This window comes from Solanum dulcamara, chromosome 8, assembly GCF_947179165.1.
Source record: "Solanum dulcamara chromosome 8, daSolDulc1.2, whole genome shotgun sequence".
Classification (NCBI taxonomy): Eukaryota; Viridiplantae; Streptophyta; class Magnoliopsida; order Solanales; family Solanaceae; genus Solanum; species Solanum dulcamara.
The window spans coordinates 76,929,118-76,951,090 of record NC_077244.1 but is presented as its reverse complement, the minus strand read 5'-3'; the positions used below and the strand labels follow the sequence as shown (position 1 = coordinate 76,951,090).

The following is a 21,973-nucleotide window of genomic DNA, read 5'->3' as shown; positions in this document are numbered from 1 at the left end:
CACTTCAAAATTATTGCTGAAAAAAAGCATAATTACAATAGACATCATTTCAAATCTAGTTTGGTTAGGAAGGGTCGTAGTTAGATGGTCAGAATCCCTTTACTTTTAACTAAAATTTGAGCTCGAATAGAGAAAATGAAGAATTTTTTGATAAGAAGCTGCATTATTCTTTAGTAAACTTATTCGGCGTGAATTTAATGAATGGACATTTTGACAACATTTTTGGCCAGTTAGCCCCTGCCACATGTAAATCCCGAAACCATGCACTATTCCAAAATTATAATTTTTTTTTATTTGTTATTTTTAAAAAAAATCATAATAAAGTAGTTACCAGTTCCTTTGAGGATCTTGGGCCTTAGTGGGCCCAAGTATCGGCCCATTACTAATACCGGCGAAGCAACTCAATTAGCTAGGCCGAGCAATCCTTTTCTTGTCCTGATTTGTTTCATCGCTGCATTATTGATCTACCTGCTCTCACGAGGATCAATAACGTCTTTTACTTATTCTCCAACGTGAATTGAATTCTCGACCTATTGGTCAATGATAGAGATTATCAATCACTTAAGCAAACTTCACTTGTCTACATTATGATTCTTGATTCATGTACTATAATAATATTTTTTCTTTACCTACCGAGCAAAAAAAATAATTAAAAAATCAAATCACATATTTTTTTGAAAAACATTTTCCTTCCTTCCTTCCTACCTACAGAAATCCCCACTAAGCTCCCTCATTTTCTATCTAATAATTCAGCTGTAACCGCAATTAGTTATGCAGTTAACTTTGATTAGGCAGCTTAATGGATGTTCAATAGGGGTGTGCAAAAATTGAATCAACCGATAAATCGAACCGGAAAAAGTGTTATTGGTTTATTGCTATTGGATTAAAAGTTAGTTAATAGTTTTATAAAAAAAAATTATGAGGTTGTCGATTCGGTATTGATTTTTTAATATTGGGTTATTGGATAAACCGATAACCTATTAAGACTGTAAAATTTACTATTTTAATACTTACTTATACACAAATAGCAAACAAAAAATATTAATACAAATATATAATCATCACTATATCATATTACTATCAGTGCCTTACACAATTCACACTACTTCACAGTTCACACTGTATTTACTCTTTATGCTTTGCCGCTTTAGGATCACAAAGACAAAACTCAAAACCTAAAGAACTAAGAACAGCGGCGGTTACGAGTTGCAACGATAACGGCTAGGGTTTTGAATTGTAAGTTTGATTTCTCTCTCTTTTATACTTCTCTTCTTCTCCCTTTTCTAATTTCTCCTCTTCTTCGTACCCACTTTCTCAAAAAATTTGATTTCGCTGATAAACAATTAGGAGATTTTTTCATCCTAATTGGGGTTAAATATGATGAGCATTTGAATATTTTTCTTAAGAACTCTTTTTCCTTTTTCAATAATGTTTAAGATTTTCGAAAATTGTTAGAGAAGTCGTATATTTGTTTTGAAAACATGCATTGTCTTATTGGTTAAACCGGAAACCGAACCATTAAAGACCAAAAACCAATAAACTGAAAATCGATAATAAATATTTTATTGGTTTGGTTATTAATTTGGAGTATTTAAAAATAAAAAAACTAATAAATTAAATCGATAATACTTAAAACTGAATCGAAGTAATCCATACACGGCTAGTGTTCACAAGGCAACTTGGCTGTTAAAACGGTTTAATATAAAAACAGAAAGAAGTTGGTACTAGCTTCTTTTCCCAACTTCCTTTTACTAGATTAACATTCTCAAAAGGCTGTGTTTGGTATGGAAGAATTTTTTTCTGTAAAATAATTTCTAACATGATCAAAATGTTGTCATGTTTTGGAGAATATATTGTCTAAAAAATTTACTTAAAAATTAGAAAAAAAACTTTTTTTTTAATTGAAGCATAGAAATAATTTCTATAAATGACATTTACTACTAATCCTCTCTTCTCCACCCTCAGCCCTCTGCCCCACACCCTCGCCCTCGCTTGTAATCCCCCCGCCAAACAACTTCTTACTACCCCATATTCCTCCGTATAAATACTTTTAAAATAATATTTTTTATTCACGTGTAAATTAGTATTAAAATAAAAACTGCCGAGTATACTTTGATACGTACAAAGTACCCAAAATGAATCAATTAAGTTGAAAATTTGAAATCAACGTTCTGTGCTAACTTTCTGTGTAGTCTCTGTTCCTACTGCACCAACTTCTTCTTGTTTGTTCGTAGGGTCTTGATGGATATTGGAATTTTTCTATCATCCTCATTATTCTGTATTTTATTTTGTCACATCTTGCTTGGACAACCTTACTGCATGATTGTTAATCTTTTTTATTTTTATGTGGACAATGATATTAGTTACTACTATAAGAATAGCCATTAATTATAGCTTCTACTTTTTATCAACATTTAACAATAACATATCCAATCTAATCGCATGAATAAAGTTTGAATATAATAAAGTATACTTAGATCTTTTATCTATATTATAGAAATAAAAATGATGTTTTATATGTATTAGTTTAACTACAGATGAAATTTAAGAATCGGGAGAAACAGCATAGTTAGCAAAAACTTTTCAATGGTTTTATGGCTTTAGTAAGTCAGTTTCACATGTAACATGTGTCACTGTTGCCTTGTCATAAAAGCCCATCACACCTCGAAAGATTAAATGCTAGTAATACCACATTTAATAGGAAACGTGTCAATTAACAAGAACGCCTATTTTCATATGTTGATTTTGGCTCTCACTCAAATTTAGATGATGCCTACTTTCATATGGAAAATCTATTAAGGATTAATTTAGCAGCTAATTTGCATATGAGTTAGGATGGCATTAAATTTTACATAATTAATTAATATTATATTTTTGATAGTCAGTTAAGAGGTAAGTTAATCATATATAAAATTAGTATGATATTTGATTTGCAATAAAAACTTACATAATTAATACATATATAAATTTGAATTTTTTTAATATGTTATTTGAAATAATTGAAACATAAATAACTAGCTGTATAAAATAATATATAATTCTCTTATAACTAATTCCTCCATAATTTTAGTCGATTACCAAACGATTCCTTATTTGTTCTTACATATACGACTAACATTAGTTATATAAGGTTTCTTTTCATTTTATAATAATTTTAAGTGATTACTTGGCAAAATCGTGAGTAGAAGGGTCCAAGTGACAACTGAAATCAAGTACAAGGGTCTCTTAGGTCATTCCGTCATTTAAATACGAGAGATAAAGAATAATAATTACTTTCATAGTCTCAATTTATATGACTCAATTTTTTTTAATCAATCGCATAAAATGACATATTTCTATATTTAGTAAGATAATAATTTAACTTTAAAATATTATTATAGCCAAACAAATAATGAAAACTATAAGTTTCAATTTTATTTTTTAAAATTATATATCAAATCAATCTAATTCAAATAAAATGAAATAAAATGAAACGGAGGAGTATGTAACTAATTTCAATCGTACAAGACACATAATAAAAAATAAAATAAATAAATTGTGCCCCTTCTTATTATTACCAATTCCAAATAAACACAATTGCAGAGAGCGCAGGTGTCCTTTTGTGACCCGATTCAGAGTCACTAGAGCCCACTATACATCACTTGTCCGCCATTTATTCCTTCCCCAGTTGGATACTTTCTTTATACTATTTTTTTTCCTGTCTTTTTTTCTTTTTTTTTTAATATTAAAATATTATAATTATTGACACCGTAGAGCAAAATTAGATATGATATCTGAAATAAAATATACTTCATATTGCTTTTAAAATTCTCTAAGTAACGTGTGGACTTGTTTATAAATGAAATTATTGCAAAAAAGAAAAAAAAATTATAGCAAGAAGAACTTGTTGAAAATCAAAATAGTATTAGTAGGTCATATCAATAAGAGTTTGACTGGAAGGTAATTATTTATTTACCTTTAAATAAAAGTCTCGAATTTACCTTTTTTATGTAAAAAGTTTACTATAAAATTAGATTTAATCTGATCGAATACAAGCACCAAATGTAAAACCAACAGAAAATAAAAATAATTACAAAATTGATACAAACAGAGAAATAATTATTGGAGTTCTCCCCTACTCCCCCCACTCGGTTTCACTGTTTTGATTATTATAGTCTTGTAAGGAAAAAAATTATAAATGGTTTGAACACTTTATTTCTGAGTGAGTTCATTTATTGGTGCGCTATGATTTCATGAACTTTCTAGGCTTCAAGTCTTTTTCTCTTTTTGAGTTATGATTTCTACGTTGCTAAAGTGACAAATACTAATTAAGAATGTTATATATGGCGCTCCTTGTTAACACGTTCCCACTTAATTGCAACTTTTACTAAATGATGAGCAGTCCGACTTCAAAAAAATAAAAATAAAATTGTGCAAGGTGTTATGTGATGTCAAACACATAAATAGTTGGTGTTAAACTAATCCCAACTACAATTAAGAGGTATTTGACTAATTTAGTTAGGATACAATAGTTTACAGCGCATAGGCAATGGGCATGTTAATGAGAATGATTCCACATCATATTGGAATGAGAACTATGAGCTTCTTATAAGATTTGGATTAAAAAAAAATTAAATTAGTTTTTAGCGTGTGAGTAAGGTTTTAGATCTAATTTAATATGATATTAATGTCAAGCCTATTAAATCCGTTGTGGGGCCTCCGAACCATGCAGAGGTTGAGAATATATTCCCGATTCTTAAAAGTCACACTCCAAATCGAAAGATAAAATCCGAATATAGAATATTCAGAAACGGGCATGAGATTGGATGTTGATGAAAATAATCCCACATTGCACCGGTCCCCTTATCGGGACCTCAGACCTCCTTATAAGAGTCGATCAATCTTCCTCTATTTGATATAGTATTTTTAAGTGTAAGTTAGATCGAAGACTTAATTTAATAACACATAATTATAGATTAAATTTTTTCCTCTTTGATTCTCACTGTTGCCAGCCAACAAGAAAAGGGGGAAGGGAGTGTGAGACGGTAGCATATTAACCTCCTTGGAATCGTAGATTAGAAGCATTAATTGGTTATTTAAGGGGAATCACAAAAGGTGGGGCTATGAGTGTGTAACGAAGAATTTGGAATAATAATAAAGCAAAGCACAAAAATCATTCACTTTGTCGAATACGTGTCACCATGTGAATAAACCACCAAATTTTTCTAATCTGTTTAGTGCAGAAACTTTTTAAGCTTAACTGAACATTAAATTTCAACTCCCAAAATAGATTTTCAAAGTACTCGAAGGCTAATGAAAATTCAACAAGTGTGAAAATTGATTTGGGGTTGCGTGCAAATAGTTCATTACACAAAGAAAATTGTTTCGTTAAAGCTATGGCAACCACAGAAAGTGCAAAAAGTAATCAGCACTTTCCCTTTATCTTGATCTTTAAATCCTTTTTTTTAGTCGCTATACTTCTAAATTAAAATTATGTTTAGATATATATTTAATTTGAATTAAATAAAAGTTTTGTGAGTGAAAAGGTAATTAAATTTGGAAAAGTTTTGTGAGTGAAAAGGTAATTAAATTTGTTTTCCAAATGTCAAACTCATCTCTCAGAAAATTCAAACAATTAGTCCAACTAAACAGTATTTTGAAAAGGAAAAAATTGGGGAAAAAATCATCTCCAAAGGGATCCTTGAAAAAATTCAAGAAATTTATAAACTCAATTATTAGGAATTTTCAAACAAACACACTGGCTTGGCTTTTTCAATTGACCCCAACTTCAAGATTTAATTTATAGAGTATTTATTTATTTCAATATTTGTACTAATTTTTTAACAATAAAATTCAACTAGATGCTGACCAATCAAATCAACATAAAGATTCTGTCCCTTTTTTTTCCTTTCTTTTTTCGTTTTTTCATTCCAACAAATAAAAAATCAGCAAAATACAAAAGTGTGTCAACTCAATCAAATTCACTTTGGTTTAATCCTTTAGGTAAACTAGTAGGCAATTATAGGATAGTTGCATTTACTAAAGCATTAATATTTCTGACAATAAAGTTCATTTTTCAGTATCATTTTTTAATTGTATTGTGAGGAGAAACTTTTTAGAAAAATGAAGCCCTTTTTGAAAATACAACAATAATAACATATCAGTGAAATTTCATAAGAGTGAGATATAAAAAGAATGGTGTGTGCGCAGCCTTATTGCGACCTTGGGAAGATGGATCAGAGTGACTATTTCCAATAGATCTTAACTCAAGAAAAGCATTGCCAAATCAGTTACAAAAAGATGTATAGAATTTAAAAAATCATATGAAAAATAGTGGAGAAAAAAACAGTTATCATCAACAACAGATAATACGATAAACGAAGCATAAGAAACAACAACTAAAAAACAATATCGAAGAAAAAATTAAGGTAACAGGAGAGTACTAATAATACCATCAATAAGAGAAACTCGACAATGCTCGATTACATACTACTATTTAGCCTTAATTCTCGACTTCTATATTCTCTTAGTTAAATTCATTTCTACAGTAAGCTACAAATACATCATATCTTATTTAATCATCTCTCTCCAATACAATTTCAACCTACTTCACTTCTGCTGAAACCTACACTTTCTCTTTTAAAATGATTAGTATAAAATGTGAAGGCCAGCATAGTAGGTTGAAATGATGGTCAGCATGTTCATAATTTAGAAGAAGATCCAAAAACACAAAAGAGGAATATAAAAACATTAGCAGTGGAATTAATCAAATATATAAATGATAGTCCATTATAGGTAATGAGTTGTCACTTGATAATAAAACCACTAACATTTTTTGTTTCCATTAAAGGAAGGATTCCTTATTTCTCTCTCTTTCCTAAAAAAGAAAAGTCAAAATCAGTGGGAGCATGTGAATTCTGATTTTGAAAACATTTGGGTAAGCGTGTGCATCATACCTCACAGGGACACGCGTGTACCCTGCAATTAATTCCTGTCACAATTTTTATTTCAAAATTAATTTAACTAATTGGTTAGTTTTTTTTTTTTTGACTAATTACTTAAATAATATATTATATAGTATTAATTATAAATTTTAGTACACATTTTAGCTTTATTAAAAATAACAGTAATTTTTTTATCCAAAATAATAAAGAAAAAGTACCTTTCTTTTTCTTCCAATCTCCCCCTCATTTTTTTTCTTCCATTTTTTTTCCTTTCTTTATCTCTTTATCTTTCTCTTTCTCTTTCTCTCTTTCTCCTTCTTCTCTTTTTTATTTTCTTCCGTTTATTCTGTTTTTTTATGTCAATTTTTCTCTCTCCCTTTCTCTATTTCTTTCTCTTTTTCCTTTCTTTTAAAAATAATAATTAATTATTTTAATTTAAAACTTAATTTTGGATTTGATATTACAAAAATAATGCTTTTACTATTTTTAAACTATATAATTTTTTAATGTAAATACATATGTAATGCATTTCTAACACAATAAAAGAAATAAATATAAATGATAAGGGTAATACGTTTTGAATTCAATATGTTATACATATTATAGACATGTTTCAATGCACGTAATGAATATATAACTAAAATATTTTTAATACAAATGTATTATAAGTATTATGTGTGAATTTCATACATTCTAGTACTATTCAAATTAATTTGCATTACTAAAAATGTATTATATTTGTTGAAATAACAACAATTGAATTCATAACAATGTATAGTATTGAATTCTAATTGTAATACATTTTGAATTCAATATATTATACATATTATAGAGATGTTTCAATACAAGTGGTGAATATATAACTAAAATATTTTTAATACAATAATATATTTCGTTAAAAAGAGAAAAAATAAAAAATAATTATAATAGATTTTGAATTCGATATATTATAGACATGTTTCAATGCACGTGATGAATATATAACTAAAATATTTTTAATACAATAATATATTTTAGCACCATTAATAAGAGAAAAAATAAACAATAATTATATGATACATATTATAGGCATCTTTCAACGACTGTGGTGAATATATAATTAAAATATTTTTAATATAAATATATTATAAGTATTATATCTGAATTTCAAATATTTTGATATTATTTAAATTAATTTTAAATTAGAATAATTAATTATTATTTAAAAAAAAGAGAGAAAGGGAAAGAGAAAGAAAAAAATAGATAAAAAATGAAAGGAGAGAAGAAGCCTGATATAGAGGAAGAAAGAGGGAGAGAAAAAGAGAATAATCACGCAGAAAGAGGAGAGAGAGAGGTGAATAATGTATGATTTTAATTATTAATGAAGATAAATATACTATAGACCGTAATTAAAAAAAATGTATCCTAAAAAAAAATATTAATCTAAAATAGTTCATTTATGTAAAAATTTCTTTTTTTTTGTGTGTGTGTGTGAATGTGTGTGTTGGACAATTAGGTCAATTAAACATGATAACGTAAATAATTTCACACTTCCAATACACAAAACATTAAAGAAAAAAATTGGAATTGAAATAGTGACGTGTCATAAGAAACTATAGCGTGATGTATGGGATTCTTAATTAACCCTTAATTGTAGGTATATAAGAAAAAAGGGACAATTATAATCAAAATAATTCAACTTTAGAAGAAAAAACGGGTATTAAAGAATAGCACACTTATAAAGTCATGACACGTAACTGAATTTCCATTTTAGGAAAGTCCAATTCCAACGTACAAAGGTCATAAATTGTGCAATGTCACATTAGATGTTGTGGAAAGTGGAAAACAACAACATTGACCATATTATAAAGTTTGTGTATTGCTTTTGTTTAAGGTGAGAGATAGAAATAATCACATTAATTATAAAGTTTGTGTATTGCTTTTGTTTAAGGTGAGAGATAGAAATAATCACATTATAAAGTTTGGGCATTGCTTTTGTTCAGTTTTAGGTTTGTATTAAACCATACAACCCCTAATAAAGGCTGCTGTTCCATGCAATCCAATTTCACCTTTAATTGGGCCAAAAATTAAATAGCCTATATATTCAGGCCCTACTAAATTGACCCAAATGCTTTTGTTCGTGGCGTCCGATTGGGCCGAGTAAGATATGATATAATGTCATTTGCACTTTTTGTCCCAAATTTGTGCTGGTTTTACTAAAGAAAAATTACCTAAATACACAATTTATTTTATCATATTTTTTTAAAAAAATTATTATTTAAAAATTTACAAAATACCTATTCTTTCCTATTTTAGGATACTAAGTGCTTTATTGATCAGATACAACACTTTACGCGATATATCGATTGGCTACATCACTTTACGTGATGTATCGGGACGTTGAGGGATGTATGCGGAACCGAAACGCGATGTATCAGGTGTTTTTGGATGTATTCGGATTTCCACCAAATTTAAGAAATTTTTGTAATTTGGAAAAAAGTAAAAATACATACCTCAATAATAATTTACAACTTCTCACATATTACATTATCATAAAATAAGTTCATATAATACGAACTTTACCCTTTACAACTTCTCACAAAACCTTTTATTTTTTTAAAGAAGCAAATTGTTTACTCTATGCTTGGTCAAACAACTCATACCAAAGAACTAATTCTTAAAATATACACACCTAAATGGTAGGAATTCTTAACATTTTGGTAGATCTTTGGGAGGAGGTAAAAGAGATTCACTAGGCCCATTTCCATTATCTACCACAAAAGCCATCTTAAGTCCCCATGTTGTGTGCACCTCCAAATGGCAATGTAAAAACCAAACCCCTGCAAAATTAACATGAAATTTATATATTTATAATATAAAAGAATTTTCAACATTATCAGGTCAACTAAAATATAACAACACGTAAACATGCCATAATAAATGAGATGAACAACTTGGAACATTTTTATACAGTCAGTGTATATAAATTTTACCTGGATTATTCGCTCGGAACCTTATAGCAACCCAACCACCAGAAGGGGCATTAATGGTATTCCTCTCAACAGGATCAACAAGGTTGAACTTTTTATAATCTTCGTTTGGATCAAAATTTCCTCTGCCTCTTCCGACAACAAAAAAATTGAATCCATGTAAATGCATTGGATGATTCTCAGGGCTCAATAATCCTGTATCTTGCAATATTAATTGGACATTAGAATTATATTCAAGTCTATAAAGCCTAGTCCCTTCCATTGTCCTCAAATTTTCTGGTGGAATCCCTGTGTAATCGAAGGCATTTTGTGGATTTCCAGGGAAATCATCACTGAACACTCCACTTTTGTTTAAAAAATGTGCATTAAGTAGTGACATACTAGGCATAACAAATGTAACATTATTGATAGCTGCGACGATACGAAATCCCCTGTAACATGTTGCACAAGAGTTGAGCCCAAGACTAATGATGAAAAATAGGGAATGATCAATTCTCATTGGGACTTTTGCTGGATATTTTTTCGAATTCAAGCTTTTGAGGGAGTCCATGAATTTTATCGCGATAGAGGTGGCGTTTCTAGGCGGTGGCACAGTGAATATGGTGGATGAAATGTTTGTGCCTATGTATTGTAAAGTTGCAGTAGCTGCCTTGTTATTCACTAAGATTGGAGAATCCATGTAAGGTGATGTTACCATTAAGTATTTTCCACTTTTATGATTTGCTGATAATATCACATTAGTAGTTTGTCCTGGAGCTGTTAGAATTGTCTCTGTTTCAAAGGGTTTAACATAGGCAGCATCTACTTCTACCACAGTGAGATTGTGGCCAGCAATCTTGAAGAAAAGTTCTTCATTCAGTGCAGCATTGATGATTCTCAGTAGGTATTTCTTGCCTGCTTCCACTAGGAAATTGAATCCTTCTGTGGATCATTAGAAGAAAAAAATTAGTAATAAGTATATGGGAAACAGAATTATAAGCCAACACTATTTGAGTCTTAAGAATGTTAAAAATAAAATGACAGTGGACGCGGAGAGGGAGCCAGAATTTGAACCTTATAAGTCAGGTTTAATGATCTTTTAACACAAATATATGATTTTAGATTTAAAACTATCGTGTTATGCCGAACGCACATGTTATATACTACCTCCGCCCCTGAGTGGAAGCAAGGGCGACTTTGATTTAGACCATGTATATGTTAAGAATCACTTAATAAGTATAAATAGTAGATTTGGAACTCGGTAAATTAGATGAGAAATTCAAGTCCCGACTCATAAAGTTCAAATTGTGAATCTGTCTCTGAGTGAAATGAAAAGAATGTATGAATTTCACCTTGTGATAAACAGGTAGAAGCAGGACCAGGAAGGCCATTGATAGTGTGAGCATCAGATATATTAGGTGGCAAGCCTGATTGTGTTGCTTCATCAACTACAGCTTCAACATCTGACTTCCACCATTCACCTGCCAATTGAGCCACCAAATTTGTGGATAGAGAAGACAAAATAAAGAGAAATCAATCTTGGAAAGGATATTGTCATGGGGTGAGTCAGCTTGATTTGACAACATAAAAATGCAGTAGTAACATGTTATAAATTATAATCGCAGAGCTAAACTTCTAGTTACGGATTCATCAGAATTTAATAGCTTCGGCTAATATTCTGTTTTCGTGTTGGAAATCAACTTAATATGAGTCAACAATTTATTCACAATCTAGTAAGTTATTCATAAACTCAAAATTCTGAATCCGTCTCCAATTATTATCTGGTTCACTAATAATATTGAACTCTTTACTCTATCAATATATATAGGCTAACTCCCCAAAAGAAAATGATACAACATGATGTTACCTAAAATGATGACAACTTCCTTTTTGGGCTTTGAGAATGGGTAGGGCAAGTCAAGCTTAGGGAGGATAACAATAGCACCATGGACAGTGGCCCTAAGCCAGAGTATATGAGCATGCCAAAACAATGTTCCTCTCTGCTCTGTCACTGTAAAATTGTATACATAGCTTTTTCCTGGTTGTATTGGACATTGCGCTATATAGGCCGGCCCATCGGCCCAACACGTTCGAAGTTGTTTCACACCATGCCTGCTCAACATTAAGTACGTTAACTGAAGAATTAACCTAAGTAGCCATTTTACAACCACTAAATTAAAAATAGCCGGCATGTATACGATATATGTATAATTGCATCATTTTATTTGTGTATAATCTATATATACTGGTTAGAAAAAATAAATAGTGTCCACCAAGGCTAGAAAAGATTGGGAAAAAAATGTAGGATAGAAAGGTTTGAATAGAGAACTAACCAGTGGATGGAAAGATTATAGTGAACTTGGTTGACAACTTTTATAAGTAGTGTATCATCTTCCTTAGCATAAATAGTTGGACCAGGAAATTTGCCATTCACTGTTACAGTAGGTTTAGTTGAGCATAATCTTGTTATATTTCTCATCATCACCTGCATGTACCAAATCTCAGCTTGGATGTCAAATAGGCAAATTGAACTAAATTTGAAGCGGCAAAATTAGTTGAGTTAATAAATTTATGAGTCAAATGGTTGAGTTAATTGGTGCACAACATTGTACGTTTAGCCAAATCATTGGAAAATGACATTCTCGGGTCACGTCACTTGAAAGATAATTACAACTTACAAGTAGCTAACATAACAATCGGAGTTAGTAATTTATAAAATAAGACATGCAACATGCTACACGCGCTAAATTATACTGATTATGTTAAGTTTTTGTACACTGACACAGAAAAATAATTAGTTAAATTCAGGATATATATGAACTTACGTTGAACTTATAATGACGGATATTGCCTCTGCATTGTATCAACACTGGCCACAAGAGAGTCAACACCACTAAAATTCTCAGCCATTCCACAATTTTGCCCACCATATTTTGATCTCTTTATCTTATAGTTTGCTCTATGTATTTAGTGAGCTAGAGAGTTATAATTAAGTATAGTAAGTAATAACCTTATATATATATATAGTCTCTATACGAACTACATTTTAATTAACTAGTTTGGTGGATAAACTATAGATACTTCAATGGGAAGATCAAACTCATATTTTGAAATTCTGATTTTCTCCCCTTATAATCTACACAAAGTTGTTGCATATAATTGAGATGGTAAACTCCTTTTTGAAGAAAAGTCTACATGGCTATACGTACTAATTAACTAGTTTTAGTTATTATGTACAATTATCTATCTATATGTATCTTTTTGATGACTTGATAGTGTAAAAATCTTTTACAGTATCACAGGTGAATAGAAGTACTAAACTTTAAATTTAATATCTCAGTTCTTGTTATTATGGACAATTACCTACCTATAAGTATCTTTTTATTGACTAGATAGTGTAAAACTTCTTTTACAGTATCACGGGTGAATAGAAGTACTAAACTTCAAATTTAATATCTCAGTTCTAGTTATTATGGACAATTACCTACCTATAAGTATCTTTTTGATGATTTGATAGTGTAAAAATTCTTTTACAGTATCAGTACTAAACTTCAAATTTAATATCTCACTTCGAACTTAGATCGGTCAAAACTGTATCTTTCATTTAGTTCAATTACAACAAATTAAATCAAATTTAGCTAACATGACCAAACAAAGGGATCAAACTCCAGCTTTGTCCATTAAAAGTAAAAAAGATGACATTTGCAAAATTGAAACAGTACCAACTAAAGCTTATCTAAATTAAGTTGCTTGTAGTGAAATAAATACTAATAAAATTAAGCATTAGGTTATATTAAGATAGCTTTTCACATGGTTCAAAGCAGATAAAACCTAGAATTGAAGCTGGCTTGATTAATTCAGAGATCTTGAGCCTTATTAGTTAAAAACTTTTCTAATTAGTAAGACCATAATTGTACATTTGCTCAAGTAAGTATTATTGAAAAAGTGAGCTGTATGTTGGTTGTATTGTTTCTTTAAAGAAACGGTTGTAGGTGAGCTGCGTTAATTCTTCCAGAAGAGTTTAAAAACTTATTTTGTGGAAGAAAAAGGTGGGGCAAAAAAAAAAAGAAGCAGCTTGTAGTTAGAGAGTGACTATCATGGATACATGGAGCTGGGGCGGAGCCAGATAGGGTCGAGGAGTTCATCCGAACCCAATGAAAAATTGGATTGTTAAAATACATGTTTTTTGTTAATGTATATGTAGTAAATGTTGAACTTTCTTCAATTTCTTCGTGTATTTACTTTTTTATATTGAACCTCTTAGTGAAAATCTCAATTCCGCTACTATTTGCTATTTTGCTTTCACAATCAAAATATTTTTGGAATAGCTAATTATTCGTCCTATATGTATAGTTAAACCTAGTCATAAAATTCTGAAAATTTTGGCTTTAAGAATTTTCAACTAAGTGACGAATTCAAGACCTAAAGTCAATAAATTTTTTCTCTTTATAATTTATACACGTCTCTAACATTTCTATACGTGCCAGAATACACACATAATTCTAGCTAGACACAACTTTTTAGTGAGTCTTACTTAGCGCAAATCAGAAATAATCGAGTTCAAGCTTGTAAATTTCAGACATATAATAAAAAGAAAAAAGAGAAAAGACAACAACAAAGAAATGTGTGGGGAAAAAATTCAATTTAGTATTTGGGCTTTTGTTGAGCCTGGACTTTTGCTTACTTTCTTGGCTGGGCTTTATCTGCTAAGCAAATAAAATGTTGGGCCTTGACATTCGTTTACCTTTCCTCCAAATTCACGCTAAATTGATTGATGGATCTTGGCTCTACATTGACAGATCATCAAAATAAAATAGGGGTAAATGATCCTATAATTACCAATTTTTATTTTAATCATATAATTATATTTTCTAACACAAAAATCACAAAAAAATAAGATCTCGCCGGCTTTCGCTGCTTCTGTTTCGGCCGCCTCGAAAGTGTTTCAAATGTGCACATGTCCAACGTCATACGTACAATTATGGAACGAACACATAAAATTTCATATGCTTAAAATTGAATTGGAAGAAAATAATTATTTTATTTCTTTACGTGGATGACACATTTGGGTAAATTGAATAAGACAGATTCACTATTTTAAATTTTAAATTTAGATATTCAAAAAATATATGAAAAATACTATAAATTGTAATTCTTTTCATATTAATATGATGAAGAAATACAATTTAAAATTCATACAATTTCGTTCTCAAAAAGTAAAATATGACAAGTAAAAATAAATGGAGTACTAACATCTAGTCTAATTAATGCGAGTATGTATTTTTCAAAGAAAGACCATTAGGCAGAAGAATATTCAAAGCATTTGTTGAATAACCCTTACATACATTTTGTCCACAAGGAATCAAATTTGAACACAAGGGATGATATACTATAGTTGGTATACTTTTCCTTAGCCTCTTTGGTTAAATATAATGTTGTCCCTCTTAGTGTTAGTCCAGCAGCTCCAACGTAATCAATGGGAGTGAACATATATATATATAACAAAGGAAAGGTCGTAATCAATTAGAACTTTGATTCTTTCTTATCTCTCCCATGCGCTTGTCAAAGTTTTGCTCATTGGAAAATTGGTGGTTTGGCCCAGTTGGCAACTTTCACTTTCTAGTGCACTTTGTTTTCCTCTTTTCCACACACTCCATGCTTTCCTTTCACACCTACACCATCGCACTAAGGGCTCGTTTTGATTTAGAAACAACTTATTTCGAGATTAGTTATTCTATTCTTAATGTGGGATAAAAATAACATTATAATCATTTTGGAATAAGTTATCCCGTGATTATATTTCAGTCAAATATGAGGTAAATTCATTTTTAAATTAATTTCGAGATTAATTATTCTTTATCCGTTGTTCCAAACGTGCCTTAAATTAAAATCTAGCTTTTTTCTATGCCGACGTAATATCTGGATCAATTTATGCACACTTTAATTAATTTTACAAATTTCAACTTGCTTACACACTCTTAAATGTTGAATTTAGAATTTAAATCTGATGAATTCAATCTTCAATATTTTTAGCCGATAAATTTATCATATGATTGAAATTATAAATTTATTCTCTAGGGTGCTCAACTATTTGGCTATTATGGTAATTCTTTACTAGTCTATATCTTTGTGTTTTCAATGTAAAATAATTGAATAATTATTTAATATCTTCATCAGCCTCTGGCTTGGGTTGACCTTGCGTCAATACGGCACGTCGAAGAAGACAAACTTGTCTTTGAGTGCCGCACAACTTGACATTTAACTCCTTCTCCACTTCACTGTTTATTATTAGGTAATGCAGAATTTTTATTTTTATTTTTTATTTTTTAAAGTGTGTTAATGATTAAACAAGCAAACGATTAAATGGATCATCACGATAATGTCATAATTATAAAATACAATTTAATTATAATATTACTATTAAAAGTTGAGATTAACACATTATTATTGTATAGTCGCAAACCTTAGTGTTGAGGAGGTCGCTAATTTAATTCCTTAAAACCTCTAATTTTTTTAATTGATAAATGACTAGGAGCCCGTTTGGATGAGCTTAAAAAAAAAAACTTTTATGTATGAAGTGCTTTTAGAATTTTAATGTGCCGAAAGTTATTTTTATAAATAAGTAGTTAAGTGTTTGGATAAAAGTACTTATGTAGAAACTAAGTGTTTGAATTTTTGGGTTAAAAGAATAAAAATGATAGTTTGAAAATTTAGTTAAAATATAAGAGATATAAAATTAATTTTCTTAGACATTAGACAAACACGTCCAAAAATTAAAAAAGGACTTTAAGTTGATTTCATCCAAACGGACTCTAGAAAGAGATGTCTGAAAAGGGTTAAATCGCATGCGCCAAATCAGTGAGTTGGCAGTAATGCCAACTTTCCACATTAGTACGGGAGGTAATTTAATTTAATATCGAATTTTGATACGAACTAAAAAGAAAGTAAATTAGATATAATTTGATATACTATTATTAATAATTTTGTTTGCGCATGAAGTATCTAGATATACTATAGAAGTCCTGGGCATAGCCACTTTATAGTCGGGTTCATTTGAATTTTCTTCAATTAATTCATATATTTTTTTTTAAAAAAATTTGAATCTCTTTACTAGAAATTATAGCTCCCACCAACTAATGACATGTCAATCCATTTAATGCTGTGACAGGAGAGAACTTTATTCAAAATTTTTTGGATTACTGCGTTGCTTCATTTATAAATCATTTCGGCCATCCAGCTCACTCTTGGAGCTTATCTTTTTCTTTTTGCTTTCTTCTTGTTTATCTATTTAAAGCACACCGTTTTCTTGATTTCCCTAATGTATTATTAGTGCAGCAAAGCAATTCTGCTGAGAACCCAACAAACAATTTCAAATTCAAGTATTTACTATACCATTTAGTTTTGTCAGCTGTCGATTTTAAAGTTCATTTTTTTAGGTTGTCATTCTGTGTGACCTACCAAAATCTTGAAATTTTGTTAGAAAATATATTCTAATTTGCAGCATATAGAAAGGCCATGGGAGAAGTCTTTGCAGAAGATGATTTGTATACGAAAGATGGTACAGTTGATTACAGAAATAACCCTGCTAAGAAGAATGAAACTGGGACTTGGAAAGCTTGTCCTTTTATCTTAGGTACACTCAAAATTCCTTTTTTTAGAACATTATTTGATTGTTTTCTGGTTAAATTTCTCAAGTGGGGTTGTGTTGATTCTTGATATTTGTTGGCAGGAAATGAGTGTTGTGAAAGATTAGCATATTATGGGATGAGTACAAATCTTGTTCTGTATTTCAAGAAAAGGCTCAACCAACATAGTGCTACAGCTTCAAAGAATGTCTCAAATTGGTCTGGAACATGTTACATAACACCCTTAATTGGGGCATTTCTAGCAGATGCCTACTTAGGAAGATACTGGACAATTGCTTGTTTCTCAATCATCTATGTAATTGTAAGTTTTATCATCTGTTCAAGTATTTTTGTTCTCTACTGTAACTCTGCCATTTGCCTTAGAAACTAAAAGAAGAAAAACATATTATGTGATCCACCAGGACCCAGTAGCTTTTGCTTAGATTCTATATATATGTTAAAATATCTGCTAAATATGTACAGATATTATTCTGAACCAGTAACTCAATTGGTTCATGAGTTCAGTGGCATCCCGAACCCATAAACTTTAAATCCAGATCCACCTCTACACACACACTGCTGGACATATTATGTGATTTGCTTGAGAAACTACAAAATGAAAAAAGTTGTTCTAAGGTAAACATATTATGCTGAACATGTGAAGGATGAATGATCAAGAGGAAAATGAAGTTTTTGGAGCCTATTGTCACGCCCTTAAACTTTGACTAAGTGCACCGTGCAGTCACTTGGTAACTTGCTCACGATCTTGCACGACTTACTCATGGCTACAAACCACGGTGTCGAGGGTTTGAATCCCTCCTCACCCACAACCGGCCAAAAGTGAAATACCTTTCCTCTGGGGCAGGGGTAGGAAAATCATGATTGGGATAGCAAACCAAAAGCTATGTAACATCAGTGTGGGCCTTTTGTCGAAATAGAAGATAAGTCAACCTTACCACACTCAAGATTGCTAAGAGAATATTAGATAAGAAAGACGAGAGATTTGCCAAAGGAAGCTTTTATATTACTCAAGGCTTGAATGCCTTCATTTACTTGCCCAATAATAATTAATTGTCGTAAACATAAAAATATATATATTTAAAGTGTCAACTTAAATTCTTTTTGTTGGTACTTAGAAGCATAAATGTGTGTCTCTTGCAGGGGATGACTCTGTTGACATTGTCTGCTTCTGTCCCAGGCCTAAAGCCAAGTTGTTCTGGGGAAGATGTCTGTCATCCAAAGGAAGTGCAAACTGCAGTTTGCTTTGTTGCACTTTATCTCATAGCATTGGGTACTGGAGGGATTAAGCCCTGCGTTTCATCTTACGGGGCAGATCAGTTTGATGATGCTGATGAGGTTGAGAAGAAACACAAGTCTTCTTTCTTTAATTGGTTCTATTTTTCAATTAATATTGGAGCTCTTGTTGCCTCTTCTATGCTGGTTTGGATACAAGATAATGTGGGCTGGGGCTGGGGTTTTGGAATTCCAGCAGTGACCATGGCCATTGCTGTAGTCAGCTTCTTTTCTGGTACCCGATTGTATCGTAACCAGAAACCTGGAGGGAGCCCTCTGACGCGCATATGTCAAGTACTGGTTGCATCCTTCAGAAAATTTAAAGTTAATGTGCCTGAAGAAAAGTCTCTCTTGTATGAGACCACAGATGCAGAGTCTGCAATCACGGGGAGTCGCAAGCTTGATCATACGAAAGACCTTGGGTGAGCATCTGTAAACTAGTTATGCTTTCCTTCCTTTTTCGGGTGCTGGCTTGTGTTTACACAGTTCCATCGAATGATTCTTGAATGATAGCTAACAAATTATCTATTTAAATAAAATTAATTCTATAATTATTTGTGATGCAATGCATTTTCCTGAAGAACTAGTGGCTGTCTGTCTAGGTATATAGAATTATCTAGTAGAAAAAAATATATTAGTATTATTATAGTTATTACAATGTGAAATTCATTGTTTTATGATACTTTACTGGACTTTGAAACATGTACACCATGTACTAAACTTATTGGACCGTTGTCTTTGCTGTCCACATTGCCTGATGTCAAATTGTATCAACTTTCTTTTCATTTTTGATAGTTTTCCTGTTTGCCATCTGGTAAATGATGAAATTAATGATTTACACGCTGATGAAATGATGCAGTTTCTTCGACAAGGCAGCAGTGCAGACAGAATCTGACCATGTGAAAGGCAATATAGACTCGTGGAGACTGTGCACTGTGACCCAAGTTGAGGAGCTGAAATCCATTATACGGTTGCTACCTATATGGGCCACCGGGATCATATTTAGTACTGTGTATGGTCAAATGAGTACCTTGTTTGTGTTGCAAGGAGCGGCCATGGACACTCGTGTGGGAAATTCCAGCTTCAAAATTCCACCGGCATCACTTAGCATTTTCGACACGCTCAGTGTCATATTTTGGGTTCCCATCTATGACCAATATATTGTCCCAATTGCTAGGAAAATTACAGGTCACAAGAATGGCTTAACACAACTACAGAGAATGGGCACGGGCCTCTTCATATCCATCTTTGCCATGGTATCTGCTGGGATTCTGGAGTTCTATCGGCTAAAATATGTGAAAAGGCATAACTACTATGAACTGGAAGAGGTACCCATGACAATATTTTGGCAGGTTCCACAATACTTTCTTATAGGTTGTGCAGAAGTCTTCACATTCATCGGTCAGTTGGAGTTCTTCTACGATCAAGCACCCGATGCCATGAGAAGTTTGTGTTCAGCTTTATCACTGACCACCGTTGCACTTGGGAATTACTTGAGTTCTTTGCTTGTGACTATTGTCATGAAAATTACAACCAAGAACGGCAAACCTGGGTGGATACCGGATAACCTGAACTACGGTCACATTGATTACTTCTACTATCTTTTGGCTGTGCTAAGTGTACTGAATTTGGGAGTTTATCTCATGATCGCGAAGTGGTATACTTACAAAAGGCCAGTGGGCACTCTGCGTTGAAGGTTGATGCTAGTGGCGTCGTTACAAGTGTAAGCTTTTCATTTTTGGGGGGGTTAAAAGAGGGTTGTTGAACTTGTAAATATAGTTTTTATGGAATATGACATGTTGTACGCAAACATATCTTCTGTGAATTGGTCACCATTATTATACATATAAATGTCTATATGATCTGTTTCGGCTTGTAAGACCTCTCACTTAAAGACTGATAAATAATTTCTTGTTTTTGGTAAATAAGCAAAAATATTATTTGTTGGCTTGTATGAATCCTCCATGGGTCAAGAGGCCACGTCCCTTGACTATACCAGAAGCAGAAGTGTTAAAGTGAATGCTTTGCGGAAAACTCCTTGCTCAAGGGAGGAAAAAATCATAATCTGTCACACAGAATTTCTCAAAACTCTATTAACTTCAAGCTACTCATAAATACCGACTCGAGTACTTACAATGGATTAAACCGTTAATCCTACACACCTTACAACACCTCTATTACAAGGCACAAAGTAATAACCTTATTGCTCAGTATATCAACCACCTCTGGTCAATATAGACTTCAATCACACAACTCGGTTAACTCTAGCCACAACTCAACTTGCAATGGTTACAATTGAAATGACTTATAATCCTTTATAACATAGAAATAGATTTACAATATGAGAGCACAAGAAAATAAATTCATAATACAACTCAAGACTCGATCAAGTCCCTTATTGAAGTATGAGCAACGTTCTTGAATATGGCTTTTGCTTTGAATATTCTTGATTACAAAAACTAGGCTTGTCAACAAGTCCAATGTATAAGAGAGACAAAAACAACCTAATAACATGCCATTGGTCGAGGACTTGTCCTCTGTGCACGTCTACACTCAAATACAAAACTATTCCAAGAGTATGTAAAATTTAGTTTATGCAAATACTATGAGGGTGGAAATGGACCGGTAGACGTGGGGGTAGGTTTGGGGGGGGGGGGGTAGGTTTGGGGGGGGGGAGATATGTTGAGAAATATTAGGAGCATATATACAAATACAACTTTTGAAAATGGTAACTAGAAAAGTTACAATTTTTTATATTCCTAAAATATTTCTCCTAATTATGAGGAATATTCAAATTCATTTGCAGCAACAGCCAATATCCCCAATTTCCGGTCCACCAATCTATAATACAATTGCCTTCATTTATTTCTAGTAATTCCATATTCCTTAGTTTATGAACACAAGAATATATATAATCTAACTTAATTTAAAAATATTCATGTCCTTGAGATGAATCTAACTTAATTTTCAAGACCCTCTTTGAATTAGATTCATCATCCAAAAAAAATATGTAAAAGATATTAATCTCTACTGACTTGGCAAAGATAATCATGATTGAATTTTCTAATTTGAAAAGCTCAAACTTGACTTCTTTCTTGGATTTTCCTCTACCTCATCCATGTGTTTGATGATACAAGCTAGGGGTAGACATCGAAGTTCTATAAGACTCTACAAGACGAGTCCT

At 31.5% G+C, this 21,973-nt stretch overlaps 2 protein-coding genes across 3 annotated transcripts; one reads left to right on the top strand and one right to left on the bottom strand.

Annotated features, from left to right (window-relative positions):
- Nucleotides 1-9,426: 9,426 nt before the first annotated feature.
- On the bottom strand, nucleotides 9,427-12,846 carry LOC129899544 (laccase-4-like). The gene is made up of 6 exons (XM_055974546.1): nucleotides 12,697-12,846; nucleotides 12,205-12,356; nucleotides 11,739-11,983; nucleotides 11,224-11,352; nucleotides 9,896-10,813; nucleotides 9,427-9,742 (listed from the first exon to the last, which is right to left on the bottom strand). Exons 1-6 carry the CDS (start codon nucleotides 12,799-12,801, stop codon nucleotides 9,612-9,614), a joined length of 1,680 nt encoding a protein of 559 aa, XP_055830521.1. The 5' UTR covers nucleotides 12,802-12,846; the 3' UTR covers nucleotides 9,427-9,611.
- Nucleotides 12,847-17,024: 4,178 nt separating this feature from the next.
- Nucleotides 17,025-20,658, top strand: LOC129899998 (protein NRT1/ PTR FAMILY 8.1-like). Of its 2 annotated transcripts, none has more exons than XM_055974986.1 (4): nucleotides 17,025-17,504; nucleotides 17,601-17,818; nucleotides 18,658-19,211; nucleotides 19,649-20,658. In XM_055974986.1, exons 1-4 carry the CDS (start codon nucleotides 17,387-17,389, stop codon nucleotides 20,481-20,483), a joined length of 1,725 nt encoding a protein of 574 aa, XP_055830961.1. In that variant the 5' UTR covers nucleotides 17,025-17,386; the 3' UTR covers nucleotides 20,484-20,658. The 2 variants fall into 2 exon arrangements, with proteins under 2 accessions (XP_055830961.1, XP_055830962.1); XM_055974987.1 differs by having other exon boundaries at nucleotides 17,367-17,504; nucleotides 18,695-19,211.
- Nucleotides 20,659-21,973: the final 1,315 nt, after the last annotated feature.